This window comes from Symsagittifera roscoffensis, chromosome 6, assembly GCF_963678635.1.
Source record: "Symsagittifera roscoffensis chromosome 6, txSymRosc1.1, whole genome shotgun sequence".
NCBI lineage: Eukaryota > Metazoa > Xenacoelomorpha > Acoela > Convolutidae > Symsagittifera > Symsagittifera roscoffensis.
In genome coordinates, this window is record NC_087067.1 from 34,990,880 (window position 1) to 35,006,838 (window position 15,959).

The 15,959-nt window shown below is 39.6% G+C and overlaps 1 protein-coding gene across 2 annotated transcripts in view; it reads right to left on the bottom strand.

The window, feature by feature from the left end:
- LOC134848867 (uncharacterized) overlaps positions 1 to 14,897 on the bottom strand; it is a 50,214-nt gene extending 35,317 nt beyond the window's left edge. The window contains exon 1 of one of the 2 annotated variants that reach the window (XM_063866381.1): positions 14,564 to 14,897. In XM_063866381.1, coding sequence (XP_063722451.1) covers positions 14,564 to 14,689 — 126 coding nt within the window. In that variant the 5' untranslated portion in view covers positions 14,690 to 14,897. Of the gene's footprint in view, positions 1 to 14,500 lie in introns of both variants that reach the window. The other variant, XM_063866380.1, reaches the window with a different exon arrangement.
- Between the last annotated feature and the right edge of the window lie 1,062 nt (positions 14,898 to 15,959).

A 15,959-nucleotide genomic window follows, 5' to 3' on the forward strand; every position in this document is an offset into this window, starting at 1 on the left:
GTTGGACTCGATGGGGTACCGCTTAACGCAAGAGAGAGGCAGGTGGCCGTTTCTAACCCCAAGGCTAGAGAACGCCAAGAACAAGACGCGGGAGAGTGCTCCACCTCTCATCAAACAAAAATGGGAGTTTCTTGAGGGGCAGCTGGAAGTGGTAGAAAACATAGAGATGACGGTGGGAAGATTTGTCACAGCGGCGAATGAAGTCACCATTGGAGGGTTCTGGAGGGAGCACGCAAAGGGCGAATTGAAGACCAGAAAGAACTATGAAATTTTGAGATTCTTGAGCCCATGCTGGGAGAAGAGGTATATGGGTAGAGTATTCTATGCGGGGGATGCCATCTTCGATGCGTTCGTGCAGGAATTACTGAATATGCCCATTAACCTCTTACTGGCCCTGTACTTGGTCTACACCAGGTACCTATTCAACATGGGTCCCGCCTACATGTTTAGCAGGGGTGTGGAAACGCTCCAAATTGACGGATATTTGACACTGGTACTCTTGACCCATGGAGAACTGATGGCGTTTCATCGGCTGATAAGTATGGGGAACCCCTTTCGACAGGGAGGGCTCACCCAAGTGTGGAATATTATTCGTACAAGTGTGCTGCCGGGTTGAAAACTTTGCTGGTGGAGTATCTCCTAATGCAAAATCGATACCGGACGGGCGAGGAGAGGAATCCCAAGACGAGAGAAGAGTTGAAGGAGATAATTGGAGGCATACCTCTTTTGACTGATTTGTGTTTGGCCATGAGATCTGACCCATTGGGGATGATCAGGGGGCTTGGAGAGGTCGTTAACTGCATCTACGGGCCGGCGGTGACATACGCTTTTCCTGACCCGCTCGTGGCGGCATACCGGCAATCAGTGGTGCATGTGATCCTAATAAGTGTTCTAGATGGGACGGCACTGAACTGGTGCAGACAAGAAGAGTTGAGAGCGCGGATGAGCGACACGGTACTCTTTGGGAAAGTGAAGGACCCGGAGCTGATGGTGAACAACTTCAGAGGACAACTGCAGTGTAGAATGGGGGCAAACGTGAGGGTCCCATCGAGACCTACCCCAAGTTTTGGAACTTGAATCCCGTGACATGGGAAAAGCAGGAAACTCGAGCGAAAAGTTCTGCCTACCACCGTCCCTGACTTCACGATGGTCAGAAGGATGACCCTGGGAATGAACAATCCTTTGGTGGTCCCGTCCCTACACGCTAGAGCTACTGTGGAAAAGCAGCAAAAAAGTTTACGGACTGTTGGGATCCCTTATTCATTGTATACTCAGCCGCAGTTTATTTCCACACATGCGACATCAAAATAAACTCATGAACGATTCAAGCAAAGAAGATGAGAGGCTCAATGCCCCCTAAGTTCGAGGTCCGGGACATCTTGAGGTCGCTCGAGCAGGCCTCAAAATCGGCTGGAGGACAAGCTGCCGATTTGGGACGACGGAAGAATGATCGTGGAGGAGGGACACATTGCTCTGAAAGTCGAGATGAAGTTCGCCACGAGGAAGTACCGAGCGCCCTACGGATTGGAGGAGCTAGAGATGAGACAAGACCAAAAGAGGCTTGGTGAGGCAGGTCCCCTATACGTGGCTCTCACAGAATATAAAAAGCTGGACCCGGTCACAACCTCACCCTTAGAAGGCGTGGAAAGACTTCCTGAACAAATTCAACCAGAGCGTGAAGAGCGAGACTACGGAGGAGGACTTCAAGGAGGAGTTATGGAACACGGTGGTGAAAATCGGGGAATCTGTCTTGATGGGCACCGGACTCGATGAGAAAGCGAGGAAGGAGCTGCTAGGGAAAATGGTCAAGTTGAGGGAACCGGAGCCGAAGACCAAAGATGACGCATGTAAAGACAGCTCTACTCTGAACCAAAAAAAACTGTTAAAAAATGATTAAGGTGGAAAGGAATGATAGGAATAAGACTAGTAATATAATTAAGGCTCGAGAAGGGGGAAGCAAGAGTTAGAAAGGCCGGACCTGGATAAAGTAGTCGAGTCAGTGATGATAGTGGCGACGCCCCCGAGTAAGGGAATAAGGTCTCAGAAAAGAAAGAGAGATGCAGAAGAATTAAGTAGTCCCTCGGCAGACGCAGTCTCAGAAAAGAATCTGAAGGAAACGGCTCTCACGATTTTAGCGCGATGGAAGAAAGCGACTTATTAGGGCAGCTCCTTACCACGGAAGTTGGCCGAGGTGATGGAGGGAATGGGAGTCTCGACGTCCTTGAAAACGGAGGAGGACTTCAGACCTCAGAAAGCGAACACCTAAAGGGGTTCGACGAGTGGACAAACGTGGGAGGTGGACGTTGGCAAAAAATGTCTCACGACCCAACACCAGGCCACTGGGAAACAAGTGGCTAGCAATCCTCTTGAGATAAATGCGACAAGGAAAACCGCTCGACCTTGGTGAGTGGCTCTGGAGATCATGAAAGAACTGGAGGATTGCCTGAAGAAACTTGATTGCGGGGTATCCAGTAAGCGTCGTCATTGGGCTACTCAACAGATAGCCGAGGTCAATAAGCTGGAATTGGGGAATCAGCTGAGATGAACTTGGCAAAACATGCTGCTGGAATTTTTTGAAGAGGCGATGAGAACACCCTCGTCGGCATTGCCGTTGATGGCAAATCCTTTCGTCAGAACGGCAGGACAGCTGATGTTGCATGGAGCTTGGTAGGAAGAGAGCTGTTGACCTTGGGGTACCTGTTGAGGTATTGACCTCACACGATAAATTGAAATTGGGCAACAAGAGTCTACAGGACCATCAAATGCTGATGCAGCATAATCCCAGAGACAATTCTGGTTTGAGTCTAGCGAGGAGAAAGGATGCCACTTGTTTCTTAAGATGAATCATGTCCATGATAACCGACAGTACTGTCCAATGTGTCAGAAGGCGATTGGAAGTAAACGATGGAAAGGAGAATCTCCACGGTCATCCTGAACGTGTACCAGAGTACTGGAATCGAGAAAGAGGATGGCTCCAGGCAGTCTCTAGAGAGTCACGAGAAACTTGATGACATACGGAGGTTCTACAACAAGAAGTTCACGGAGGGGCATGACGTGCATCATAATTTGGCCCGAGCTGAAGACTACTCGAGAACCACAAAGCGGGGAGAGTATCAGTATGTAACTGGCGTAATGGGGATAGCATACAACCCTTTCTTGGATTCGGAGGCCGGGAACGCCTATATGAATTATGAAGTGGCAGAGCTGTTGAAGTTCTGGACGGAGAAGATAATTGAGATTGACACAGTGGAAAGAGAAAGGCCGAGCCTAGGCCTGACACTTACGAGGACACCAGGAGTGATCAGCGTGCCGCGCTCAAACAAGAGGGTAGAATTGATAATGGGAAATGGAAACGGCATGCTGTTTACGAATTTGGAGACGGTTTGGAAGTTGCTGAGGCCTTCATGGTGCCCACATCCCCATGCAAGTTTGATTGAAGAAGTCACGGAGCGAGTGAGACTGTCACCAACGAAGGATGAAGACTTCTGGCAATCTGAATGTGGTACGCAAACTGATCCTACCCCACAGCAAGAAGGCGGAAGAGACAACGAGTAAGCCTGACAAATCAGCGAAGAAGATGGAACCCGGTAATTGTCTGGACCCGATGTGTGGAAGTGGAGAGCATTCTTGTGATGGACGATCCTGTGTCAGAAAAGGAAAAGAGCGAAGTACAGATAGTGTCTGGGTGTTACATGAACAGTACTGTAAATATAGCATTGGCGTTGGGGTTCTTCTCAAGGATGTGCAGCTTGCAATCACTGGAGATGCTGGAGTCCGAGCACCACTTAGTGACAGCGTTAAGCGTGGAGTCATGGCCTGGGGTGTTGCAAATAACCCAGAAACATATCAGAGGGTGGAATTGGTCTTGAGGCGGAAATGCGGTTTCCCATGAGTGAAGCCTATAACTTGCCGGTGAACGCGAAGTCCCTAGTGGGATCGGTGATGGCCAATCTGTGTGGAAGTCACTATCCATTGCACATGGCAATGGTGGAAATATCCAGTCAGAGGTTACTAATCGACAAAGCTTTCTCGATACCCAAGTGCGTACGCCTGGCTCGAATGTCGCATCACTCGCACAAACTGTTGAGGAAGATTCTAGGACCGGCACTGGGGGAACAAAGAGAACAGTTGAGTGAGATCTGGGGGGAGATCAGAATACGATCGGGAAACCGACAAACAGTACACCAGCCCTGGAGGAAAATGATGTGACGCAGGAAAAAAAAATGTGGAACTTCTGCTGAAAGCTTCGGGAGAACGCAACCTCCGGAGCATCAACCTCGCACAAGGAGAATGCCCGTGCCACTGTCTGACACAGATGGTGTGGTAACCGGAGCACTCGAACCTCTGCTTGATATGGGACGTGGATGAAGTTCGTTCAATCGGGTTACCCGATCACCGTCAGAAGGTCACTCTTTTAGTAGTGAGTTCGATGCTGGCGTTGCGATGGATCGAGGAAAACGTGACGAAATATCGGGAGTCGAAGACACCTACAGCGGAATCAATACACGCTATTGATTACAGCAGAAGGCTTGAGTTGTTTCAGAGTGCATACAAGGTTTTCTCCATACCTATGGAGGTCAGGCACGTATGGAGCCGCATAAGATTCTTTCCGTGGTTTCGAGCGACATTGACATCTTGGTTGTACGGTGACGAAGGATCACATGAAGAAGCATCAGAAAGAATATCGACAGTTCCTGGTTGGGATAGGGCCGGAAGCCTTCAAGAGACCCTTGATGACCCATCGTAATGCAATCACTACGGGTTGAGAGAGAGTTGGTAAGGTGTCTAGAGATAATACTAAGGCGAGGGAGTCAACATTGGAGGAGGACTTAGCGAAGAACGTGAGCTTGAGCTTGCACAACTCCTTTTGCTTGAACAGGGAATCTAAAGTGAAGGGCTTGCCGAATCAGGCGAAGAGGTTGCAAGAGCAGAGGGAATGGATGCGATCCTACGAACAACCACAGACTTGGGAACAGATCGTGATCAGCTCCGAAAAGTAGGAAGAGCTGCTGAGGCAGATTACAGTGTCGAGTGCATCGGGCCCAGCACTTCAAGGGCGAGGAGCACGAACTAAACAGGATGCTCAGAGTCGGATTCTTGAGTCTTGAGTGGGAAAAGGAGAGGGGCTTGAGTGTGAACTCGGATGAAATCCGAGGTCACGGAAAAGAAATTTTAATGAACCAAAATATTGTTATTAATATGCTATATCTATTATATGAATCAAAATGCTGCATGACAATTTTTTGATTGGATAAGACGAAAGAAATTTTAATCACTAGCTCATAAAGCTGAAATTCAGGGTGCAGGTGCATGGTGAATCTTGCATGGTGGTGAATTTTGGGGTGTAGATAAAAATAAATCTGCTGCAAACTTCTGTAAATGACCACTGGCACTGTATCTTGAGACACACTCAGCATTCTCGGGGCTCACTGGCAGACGGCGACACGCAATGAGGACATCGATCTTGAGTCCGGGAGTATGTGCCAATCGGTCATATTTGGAAGTTTGACCTTGAGAAACGCTAAAGACGTGATTTTGGGGTGAAATGAAATTTTTCAAAATTTCGAACTGAGCATGTCATGCTCAAGTTTCTCGCGACAACTGAAAACATCAGAAATTTAAGATGAGGAGATTCGAACTACAATTGCGGGAAAGTGGTCGAAATTAGCAGCGGGAAATTGCTGTTCGCAATTTCCAATACATAAATTGAACGAGAGTAGAGCTGTCTCATTCTTAAGAGAAGACAGAGTGATCGCGAGTGGAGAAGAAAGCGTATCAGTATTGGACCAGAGTGAAACTTCGGTGGAAAGGTGGACAACCGAAGTCTCCCAATGGTCCAGCACCAAAACTCATTTCTCAAGCTAAAATTTATTCAGTTAAAACTCCTCGATTCGTAAAATTACCCATTTATTCACGAGTTACTTCTTGATTTAGTTACTCAAATTCTAGAGGAGTGTGCCGGTATGTGAGTACCTAATTTAAAATTCTTGGGTGTGTTTTATATTGTTATATTGAAGTAAGGAGAGTTTTAGGTTGATCCATCTGAAATGGATAAAAGTACCACTGTCTAACAAAAAGTAACTATACGGATTGTTCCGACCCTGTTTTTAACGGCGTTCGCATGTTCAAAGTATTTTGAGACCTAAGTATGGGGACGTTCTTATTTTCTAGAGTGGGGGGTATTTTGGTAGTCGCCTTTGAGCTGTAACGAGGGTTTTAGTCTCATGTCGCAAGTGAACCGAATTGGCTCCGACCGTTTGAGGTAGAAAAGCACAAGAGATAATGTCCCTGACTCTTGAGCCAATGGTTATAGGGCCTATTTTTCTGTAGCCTGGTATGTGACTTAAGTAGGCGACTGTTACACAACAAAAACTATTCGCCAAAGAAAAAAAGATTGAGATCTTGCATTCTACATCTGGTACAGATTGAGGCCAACAGGGGCAGCCTATCAGATTGTATGACTTCGCGAAAATGAGAAGGACGCCTCTTTGACCGGTTCTCAAACAACCATCTCAATAAAATATTTGCAAGAACTTTTGAAAAAAGTGAAGTAGCAAACTTTGAAACGATCAGGCAGATGGCCATGGAAGTTCTGGAAAATATCTGTGTTTGTCTCCGATGAGAGTTTAAATTCCTTCAAATTTAAGTTTTTGTACACAAATTTCCAGCTTTATATGAACTAAAAAAGTGTAAGCACAACTTTGCCTAAAGAATTGACACGCAAGACAATGAACAAACCGTTTAATACTGCAGTAAGTAAAGTAATCTTTGAATGCAACTTACTGCGGTTTATCCAAAAAGACTGTCGAGCTATGGGTGCTTCACTTGCAGTCTTTTTAGACAATTTGAGGCTAAGGGAAAATAAAATAGATTTAAGCAACCCTCAATTAAAGAAGTCGCAATTAATCAATCGCTCAAAAGACCAGATTGGCCTCTGCGCTCAATTTATAAAGTAAGTGACCTTAAGAACAAAAAGAGTTAAATATGAAGCTTGCCCTTATCAAAAATTCGCTTTGGACGTGAACTGAGTTCTAGAGTGGTTCATTTATTAGCTTACTTCTTCAGGACTTAACTCTATCTATATTGGTCAAACTGTCCAACGTTTAAGCTCGAGGATCGAGTTACTCCAGAAATAGGTGTCCCCGTTGAGACAGCATTTTTAGAGCGTGGTACAAATGGTGGAAGGCCTGAATAAAAGTTAGGTTTTTTTGATCAAACCGGCGACACCTAAAAACTACTTACGATAGACGCACTGCATATATATAGTGGCACCGCCAGTAAATAAACATGTACCATGAACTTAGAAGCAAGAAATTGATTTTAAAAAACTATCTACGTTTTAATGTGGATAAGTAACATTCACAAATAAACTTAATAAAACGAATTTGACAATTTCGAGAAAAACCTCTTGCAAAACGTGAAAAAAATATAACAAACGGAAAAGTTTATAACAAAATTAAGGAAACTGATAAAAAAATATAGATGTAACAGTTTTTCATTTCTATCTGTTGAGTTTTAAAGTTGTGATATTCAATTTATGCATGAATTTTGTTCTTGGTCGTTGATGATTTCCTAAAAATCTTTTCTAAAAACCACACAAAATCCACAAAATGGAGTTGCACAAAAAGAAAGAAAACATTCAAATTAACAATTGTAAATCCCAGAGAAAATTTTTTTTTCATTCAAAAAAAATTTCTGAAAACTTTCTAAGTTTTCGCCATTATATGCATCGTCAAGATTTTTTTAGAAAAAAAATCTAGCTGACAATGAAACATCAATTCCAAATGTAAATTAGAGATTTGATTCATTTAAAATTTCAATTCTAACTCTTGAAAAATTAGACTTCCACAGTTGATATGTAATTTTTCCGATTAGATTTGAAGTACTTTTAACCTCTAGATGTAATCAAATAATTTTTGAATAATTTTTCTGGCTCCCTGTTTCTAAACTGATTGCTTGTATTCATACCTGGTTTCTGTTTTCTTATAGGAATGTGAAATGTCTGATTGTGTGCTTTAGTATCATAGAGATTGTGGCGAGATCATCGATGAGGCATGTAAAGGAAAAGACTTCGTTCTGCGAACTGTACAATTAGATCGTGCATGCAAACTGATCATAACTGGTGTGAAATTTTTCTTGAGATTCGTGAGCGATTCGGTGAGGCCAGTAAAAAGCAACCCAGCCGTGGTACTGCAGGCCACCAACAGATTTCACTCTTACTTACAGTTCAAAGTTGAAGCAACTAATGAGAACGGCGACTTGGTTTCATAGGACAGTAATTAAATTTTAAATGTAGATCGCAATAAAAGAAAAGTTTTACCTCAAAAAAAAATTCTATAGAGATTCTTCCACATTGGTTGAAAAGTTGCTGCGGTAAGTGAAAGTTAAATCTTCCGAATGAATCATGAAGTTGAGTCAATATGCGGATAATTTTACAATTAAAAGAAATTAAAAGAAACATTATGAAACAACTCTAATGAGGAAGGGAAAAACATTTTATTTGAATTGATCAAAAAAATTTTGCACATTTTTCTCATTTTCGTATAAACTGACGTTTACAAAAAGCATGAAATGCAGACAATTCAGATGCAACGTCAACGACAAAATGGGCAAGGTGATAAAAAAAAATCTAACTGATTACAATGGTTTTTTTTATGCAGTAAAAATGAACTAGAAACTGGGATTAAAAATTTGATTATAATCTATTATAATTGTATCGAAAAATAGATTGATTAATAAACCATTTTAATCAATTAAATTGATGATAATTGATTATAATTTGATTTCAAAAATTAAGATTAGAATTGATCAAAAATTGATTAAATAAGACTCTGTCTCACTCTTAGCAAAAATGGTACTAAATTGATAAAATTCTTTTATTAACGCCTGAAACTGGATGCGGGTAGCTATGGATCATGACTAGTTAGCTCAATTTATTCGTTGTTTACTGCTTAAGTTTTTTTTCTAAATTTGAATCAAAATGCATAGAGGTTATTTCGGTCAGTTTTTACTGAGATTTGGTGGTTGATACATCTGTTTAGATTCAAGCTCTTTTGTATTTTATTTTTAAAAACATTATACCGTAAAATAAGCCAAAAAAACTAGTATTCTGATCAAATCAACATTTTAAGTGATTGAGTACAACTTCTTTTCAAGTCAAACTTGTTGTAACCAGTGTTTCCGGAAGATCGAAAGATATCATAAGCGGGGCGGCTATAGAAGGATGAGATGCACTCCTCCTACCTCGGGGGAAATAGTTAGAGAGATCGCCTTTGTAAACCAAATTGATATTTTTTCTACTATTCACTTTTCTCATCAACAGAAAAACTTGAATAACATGTCCGTTTTAAACACAAACTTTCTTCGATTGGGTTTAGTACGTGATTGAGCTTTAATTGCAATTAATTCAATAAAAATAGGCTGATCAGAGGTGGGGGCGGAGCAAAAGCAGAATGTTCGAAGTGCAGAATGGGTACAAGAGCAGAAAAACAGAAAAATATTGACTTATATTGGTTTATACGGGGTAATTGATAAAAACAATTTTTAAAACTGTCAAAAATTACCAAGAAAACGAAATAACTAGCATGAATTGATTGAGTTGACTAATTTCATTATATTTTTTATTACATTTTGTAAAACAAATTCTTGATTAAACTACGCAAATTATGCATAAAATGTTCATTGCTATGATTTTAATGCAATGTTATTTTACAGATTATCTAATAAAAGCTGATATTTTTCAGTTTATTCTGCTCTTGGATCCAACTGTTCTTAGACCATTCTGCTTATTGACTGGCCACCATCTTTGTTGGATTTTAAACTGAGGGGCAAACTAACATTTATGAAGTGCTGCTATTGCATTTATTTTAAAAAAATCTTGATTAAATTACTCAAATTACCCGCATCCAAGTTTACGCGTAAATAATCGATAATAACGGATTATAATGATGATTTTTTGACAACTATATTCGATTATAATTACCAAAATTAGGTCTTTAAGGGATTTATAATTGATTATAATCGTGATATTTTCGAGGAGATTATTTTCCGTTGTGATCGCTAATAATTGATTATAGTTCTTACTAAAACCCTTCCGATATTCGAACTTTATCTTACGGGTTAATATTTTTGTGTCAATAAAAAACCTCTAGAAGAGAGATCTCTTGAACACTTTGGTTCATCTGAACACAAAGTTTTCCCACGAAACTAAAGTTTCATAGAGATCCTTTCATATGAGTGGAAAAGTTCTCGCGGTAGATGGAAAATTATCTTTCCGAATCAATCATGAAACTAAATCAACTTGCTGATGTTTTGGTGTTTAAAAAAGCTTTAAATATGCATCACGAAACAACTCTAATGGGGATGAAATAAAAAAAAACTTATAATTTTAAATTAATTGGAAAACTTTTTAAAAAATTTTCTCATTTTTCATAAGAACCAACGTCCACAAAAAGCATTAGAAATAGGCCATTTAGAGGCAACTTCGAAGACAAACTGGACAAACAAAAGGGATTATAATCAATTATGATCGATTATAATGGATTTTTGTGCAAAAATATTGAACTAGAAATTTCATTAAAAATAATAGAAAAAAAACGACAACCACTGCAACATCGACAACTATTGCAATTTTTGCAACTATTACAACTATTGCAACTATTGTTCTGTTGTATAATTGTTCTGTTGTTCTGAAATTAGTATAAGGGCTCTTTTTGGTTACAGTTTTTTATGCGCCGCAGACAAACTACCCAAAAAAAGCAGGTTTAAAATAACGTTTTAAACACTTCAAAAAGTATATCAAAAGTCTTGCGGCAAGCCCCCTCAAAACTAATTACATTGGCGCAATTAAATTGTTCTGTTGAGAATATTGCACTTGTCTTGTTAAGCAAGAAAAAAAAACACTGCAACATCTACAACTATTGCAACTATTGCAACTATTGCAACTATTGCAATTTTTGCAACTATTGTTTTGTTGTGAATTTTGCACGTGTCTTGTTAAGCAAGAAAAAAAACCCACTGCAACATCGACAACTGAGCGGACATTTTATCTCAAGCAGTGCTCGTATTTGGATCAGAGCTCGTGTTTGGAGGTTAACTCGTGAGTTTGGAGCAGAGCACGTTTTCGGGGTACAGCTTATTTGTGGATTGGTGCTCGTTTTGGATGCAGAGCCGGTGTTGGAGCTCGTGTGTGTTTGGTACAGAGCCGGTGCTTGGTATTCGTGTTTGGAGAGAAGCTCGTTTCTGGAGCAGAGTGGACCGTGCTCGGGAAGAGTTCGAGTTTGGTTCGAGGAACGCTCGTGATATCATGATGCGGACTCAGAGAATTATCAAACCGCCCAGTTATCTGGGGTATAATTATCAAACCGCCTAGTTACCTGCGGCTTTGAAGTGTAAGACTTGTTAATATCACGAGATAACAATGACCGCGTAAATGTTACACCGACAAGCAATGGCCGCACAGGATTGACTCAAGCCATGCAAGACCTGCAAATAGAAAATGTGCTACCAGAAACTGATCCGAATCTTGAAACCCATGACGAAGACATAATGATGAATTATTCGGTGCGTCACTCGACTTCGGTGCTTGATCCGATGCAAGAGGTGAAGAAAGGTGTGACCGTTTTAGAGTTTTAGAGACTTTGAAGTCAAAGCATCCAGAGCCACACAAGTCACATCTCTCTTCGCGATTGCAAGTGCCAGTTTTACCCGACTTTGAAGATGTTATAATCAGTTCTGCTTCCATTGAAAAGACGACACGTTCTTTGCAGGGCAGCTCGGGAGCTTCGGGAACAGATTCTGTACTTTTAACCTCTAGATGTAATCAAATAATTTTTGAATAATTTTTCTGGCTCCCTGTTTCTAAACTGATTGCTTGTATTCATACCTGGTTTCTGTTTTCTTATAGGAATGTGAAATGTCTGATTGTGTGCTTTAGTATCATAGAGATTGTGGCGAGATCACCGATGAGGCATGTAAAGGCATATCGGAAAAGACTTCGTTCTGCGAACTGTACAATTAGATCGTGCATGCAAACTGATCATAACTGGTGTGAAATTTTTCTTGAGATTCGTGAGCGATTCGGTGAGGCCAGTAAAAAGCAACCCAGCCGTGGTACTGCAGGCCACCAACAGATTTCACTCTTACTTACAGTTCAAAGTTGAAGCAACTAATGAGAACGGCGACTTGGTTTCATAGGACTATTGCAATTTTTGCAACTATTGCAACTATCTGGTGATGAGTCGTGTTTTGTTAAAAAGAGATCCAATGATCAAAGCATCAAAAGACATTCAAACACTTATTGGATGGCGCATTGAAGACTGGAAGGAAAACAAATTGGACAAGTTGTTGGCGGAAGCAGTGAGATGTGGCAAAAAGAAACAAATAAATCAAGATAGTTTGGACGACAAACATGTCTCGAAAGTGTTTGCTTCATTAATGATAAAAGGCAAAGTGAGAAGCGCTATGCGGAGGCTCTCGTAGAGAGCAAGCGGGGGTGTGCTTGATCCGATGCAAGAGGTGAAGAAAGGTGTGACCGTTTTAGAGTTTTAGAGACTTTGAAGTCAAAGCATCCAGAGCCACACAAGTCACATCTCTCTTCGCGATTGCAAGTGCCAGTTTTACCCGACTTTGAAGATGTTATAATCAGTTCTGCTTCCATTGAAAAGACGACACGTTCTTTGCAGGGCAGCTCGAGAGCTTCGGGAACAGATTCTGTACTTTTAACCTCTAGATGTAATCAAATAATTTTTGAATAATTTTTCTGGCTCCCTGTTTCTAAACTGATTGCTTGTATTCATAACTGGTTTCTGTTTTCTTATAGGAATGTGAAATGACTGATTGTGTGCTTTAGTATCATAGAGATTGTGGCGAGATCACCGATGAGGCATGTAAAGGCATATCGGAAAAGACTTCGTTCTGCGAACTGTACAATTAGATCGTGCATGCAAACTGATCATAACTGGTGTGAAATTTTTCTTGAGATTCGTGAGCGATTCGGTGAGGCCAGTAAAAAGCAACCCAGCCGTGGTACTGCAGGCCACCAACAGATTTCACTCTTACTTACAGTTCAAAGTTGAAGCAACTAATGAGAACGGCGACTTGGTTTCATAGGACAGTAATTAAATGTAGATCGCAATAAAAGAAAAATTTTATCTCAAAAAAAAATTCTTTAGAGATTCTTCCACATTGGTTGAAAAGTTGCTGCGGTAAGTGAAAGATAAATCTTCCGAATGAATCATGAAGTTGAGTCAGTATGCGGATAATTTTACAATTAAAAGAAATTAAAAGAAACATTATGAAACAACTCTAATGAGGAAGGGAAAAACATTTTATTTGAATTGATCAAAAAAATTTTGCACATTTTTCTCATTTTCGTATAAACTGACGTTTACAAAAAGCATGAAATTCAGACAATTCAGATGCAACGTCAAAGACAAAATGGGCAAGGTGATAAAAAAAATCTAACTGATCACAATGGTTTTTTTTATGCAGTAAAAATGAACTAGAAACTGGGATTAAAAATTTGATTATAATCTATTATAATTGTATCGAAAAATAGATTGATTAATAAACCATTTTAATCAATTAAATTGATGATAATTGATTATAATTTGATTTCAAAAATTAAGATTAGAATTGATCAAAAATTGATTAAATAAGACTCTGTCTCACTCTTAGCAAAAATGGTACTAAATTGGTAAAATTCTTTTATTAACGCCTGAAACTGGATGCGGGTAGCTATGGATCATGACTAGTTAGCTCAATTTATTCGTTGTTTACTGCTTAAGTTTTTTTTCTAAATTTGAATCAAAATGCATAGAGGTTATTTCGGTCAGTTTTTGCTGAGATTTGGTGGTTGATACATCTGTTTAGATTCAAGCTCTTTTGTATTTTATTTTTAAAAACATTATACCGTAAAATAAGCCAAAAAAACTAGTATTCTGATCAAATCAACATTTTAAGTGATTGAGTACAACTTCTTTTCAAGTCAAACTTGTTGTAACCAGTGTTTCCGGAAGATCGAAAGATATCATAAGCGGGGCGGCTATAGAAGGATGAGATGCACTCCTCCTACCTCGGGGAATCGGCACTCGCAAAATCCACATGTACAATTTTACAATATACGTTTTCGACCAACTTAAATGTGTTCTCAGCTCACTCGTAGCTTTTCCTGAAGGCCCCTTTAGGCAGCGCACGCAACAAACACAATTTTTTGATCAAAACCTCCAAAAAATGCAAAAAAAAAACGTCAATTTTGAGGCACTAAAATAGCATGAGGCACTAAAATTGGCATTTTTTGGGAAAACGAATTGATCCATGAATAAAAGGACAAAAATTTCAGTCAACGGTGGCCAAGAAAAACTTTCGGAATTTAGTGTAAATTTCTGATCAATTCGATCTAGCTTTCCATATGGACAAAAAAAGCCCACAGATCCGCTGTGTTTTTAAAATTGATTTATCATTTCGTTCTGGATTAACCCGGTAAAGCATTTTGACTTACCAGTTCAGAACTCGATAAGCAAACAATGAAATCGACATCTCCGAAACTCTCTTTATCGCCTACCTCCTTCGGCGAACAGAAACGAGCGACGTAATCCAGACTTCCGAGAATTTTCAACACGGTCTCTCGGGTCTCGCGCAGAGCCTCTCGGCTCAATCGAACAGTGTTAGGAAAGGTATCACCTCCCATGAAGTTCAGCAACAAGAACGAGAAATGAAAATTTGAAACTCAATGTGTTTTAGCGCGCTTAGTCGCCAAATTCAGCAGATATTTTTTACAATTCAGTTGGTATTCACATTATGTGTTTTGGCGTTCATTCAAATGGTTTAAGTCTGATTTGGCTATGTTTCATGCTTTGGTGTTGTTTGATGCAAATCTAAATATATACTTAAAATAGTGAATGCTTCAGAGGTCTCAAAATAGTGATTACGTCAAACTGACGCAAAATATGATTTTGAGGTTAAGGCTCCTGGATTAAATGCGGCCTTTCCTGACAAAATAGCCTTTGTAGGATCTCTTTATCAATCCCCTTTTTCTTATTCCCTCTTTATCCTTAGTATCGAATTACCACCTCTTTAATGAAATAGTTCAAGTAACGAATCTCCCCCTTTTGCAAAATGGGGGAAATAGTTAGAGAGATCGCCTTTGTAAACCGAATTGAATATTTTTTCTACTATTCACTTTTCTCATCAACAGAAAAACTTGAATAACATGTCCGTTTTAAACACAAACTTTCCTCGATTGGGTTTAGTACGTGATTGAACTTTAATTGCAATTAATTCAATAAAAATAGGCTGATAATAAGTGGAGGCGGAGCAAAAGCAGAATGTTCCAAGTGCAGAATGGGTACAAGAGCAGAAAAACAAAAAAATATTGACTTACATTGGTTTATACGGGGTAATTGATAAAAACAATTTTTAAAACTTTCAAAAATTACCAAGAAAACGAAATAACTAGCATGAATTGATTGAGTTGATTAATTTCATTAAGTTTTTTATTACACTTTTTAAAACAAATTCTTGATTAAACTACGCAGATTATGCATAAAATGTTCATTGCTTTGGTTTTATTGAAATGTTATTTTACAGATTATATAATAAAAGCTGATATTTTTCAGTTTTTTCTGCTCTTGGACCCAACTGCTCTTAGACCATTCTGCTTGATAACTGGCCACCATCTTTGGTGGATTTCAAACTGAGGGGCAAACTAACATTTATGAACTGCTGCTATTGCATGAATTGATATAATTGACTAATTTCATTAAGTTTTTCGATTTTAAAAAAATCTTGATTAAATTACTCAAATTACCCGCATCCAAGTTTACGAGTAAATAATCGATAATAACGGATTATTATGATGATTTTTTGACAACTATATTCGATTATAATTACCAAAATTAGGTCTTTAAGGGATTTATAATTGATTATAATCGTGATATTTTCGAAGAGATTATATTCCG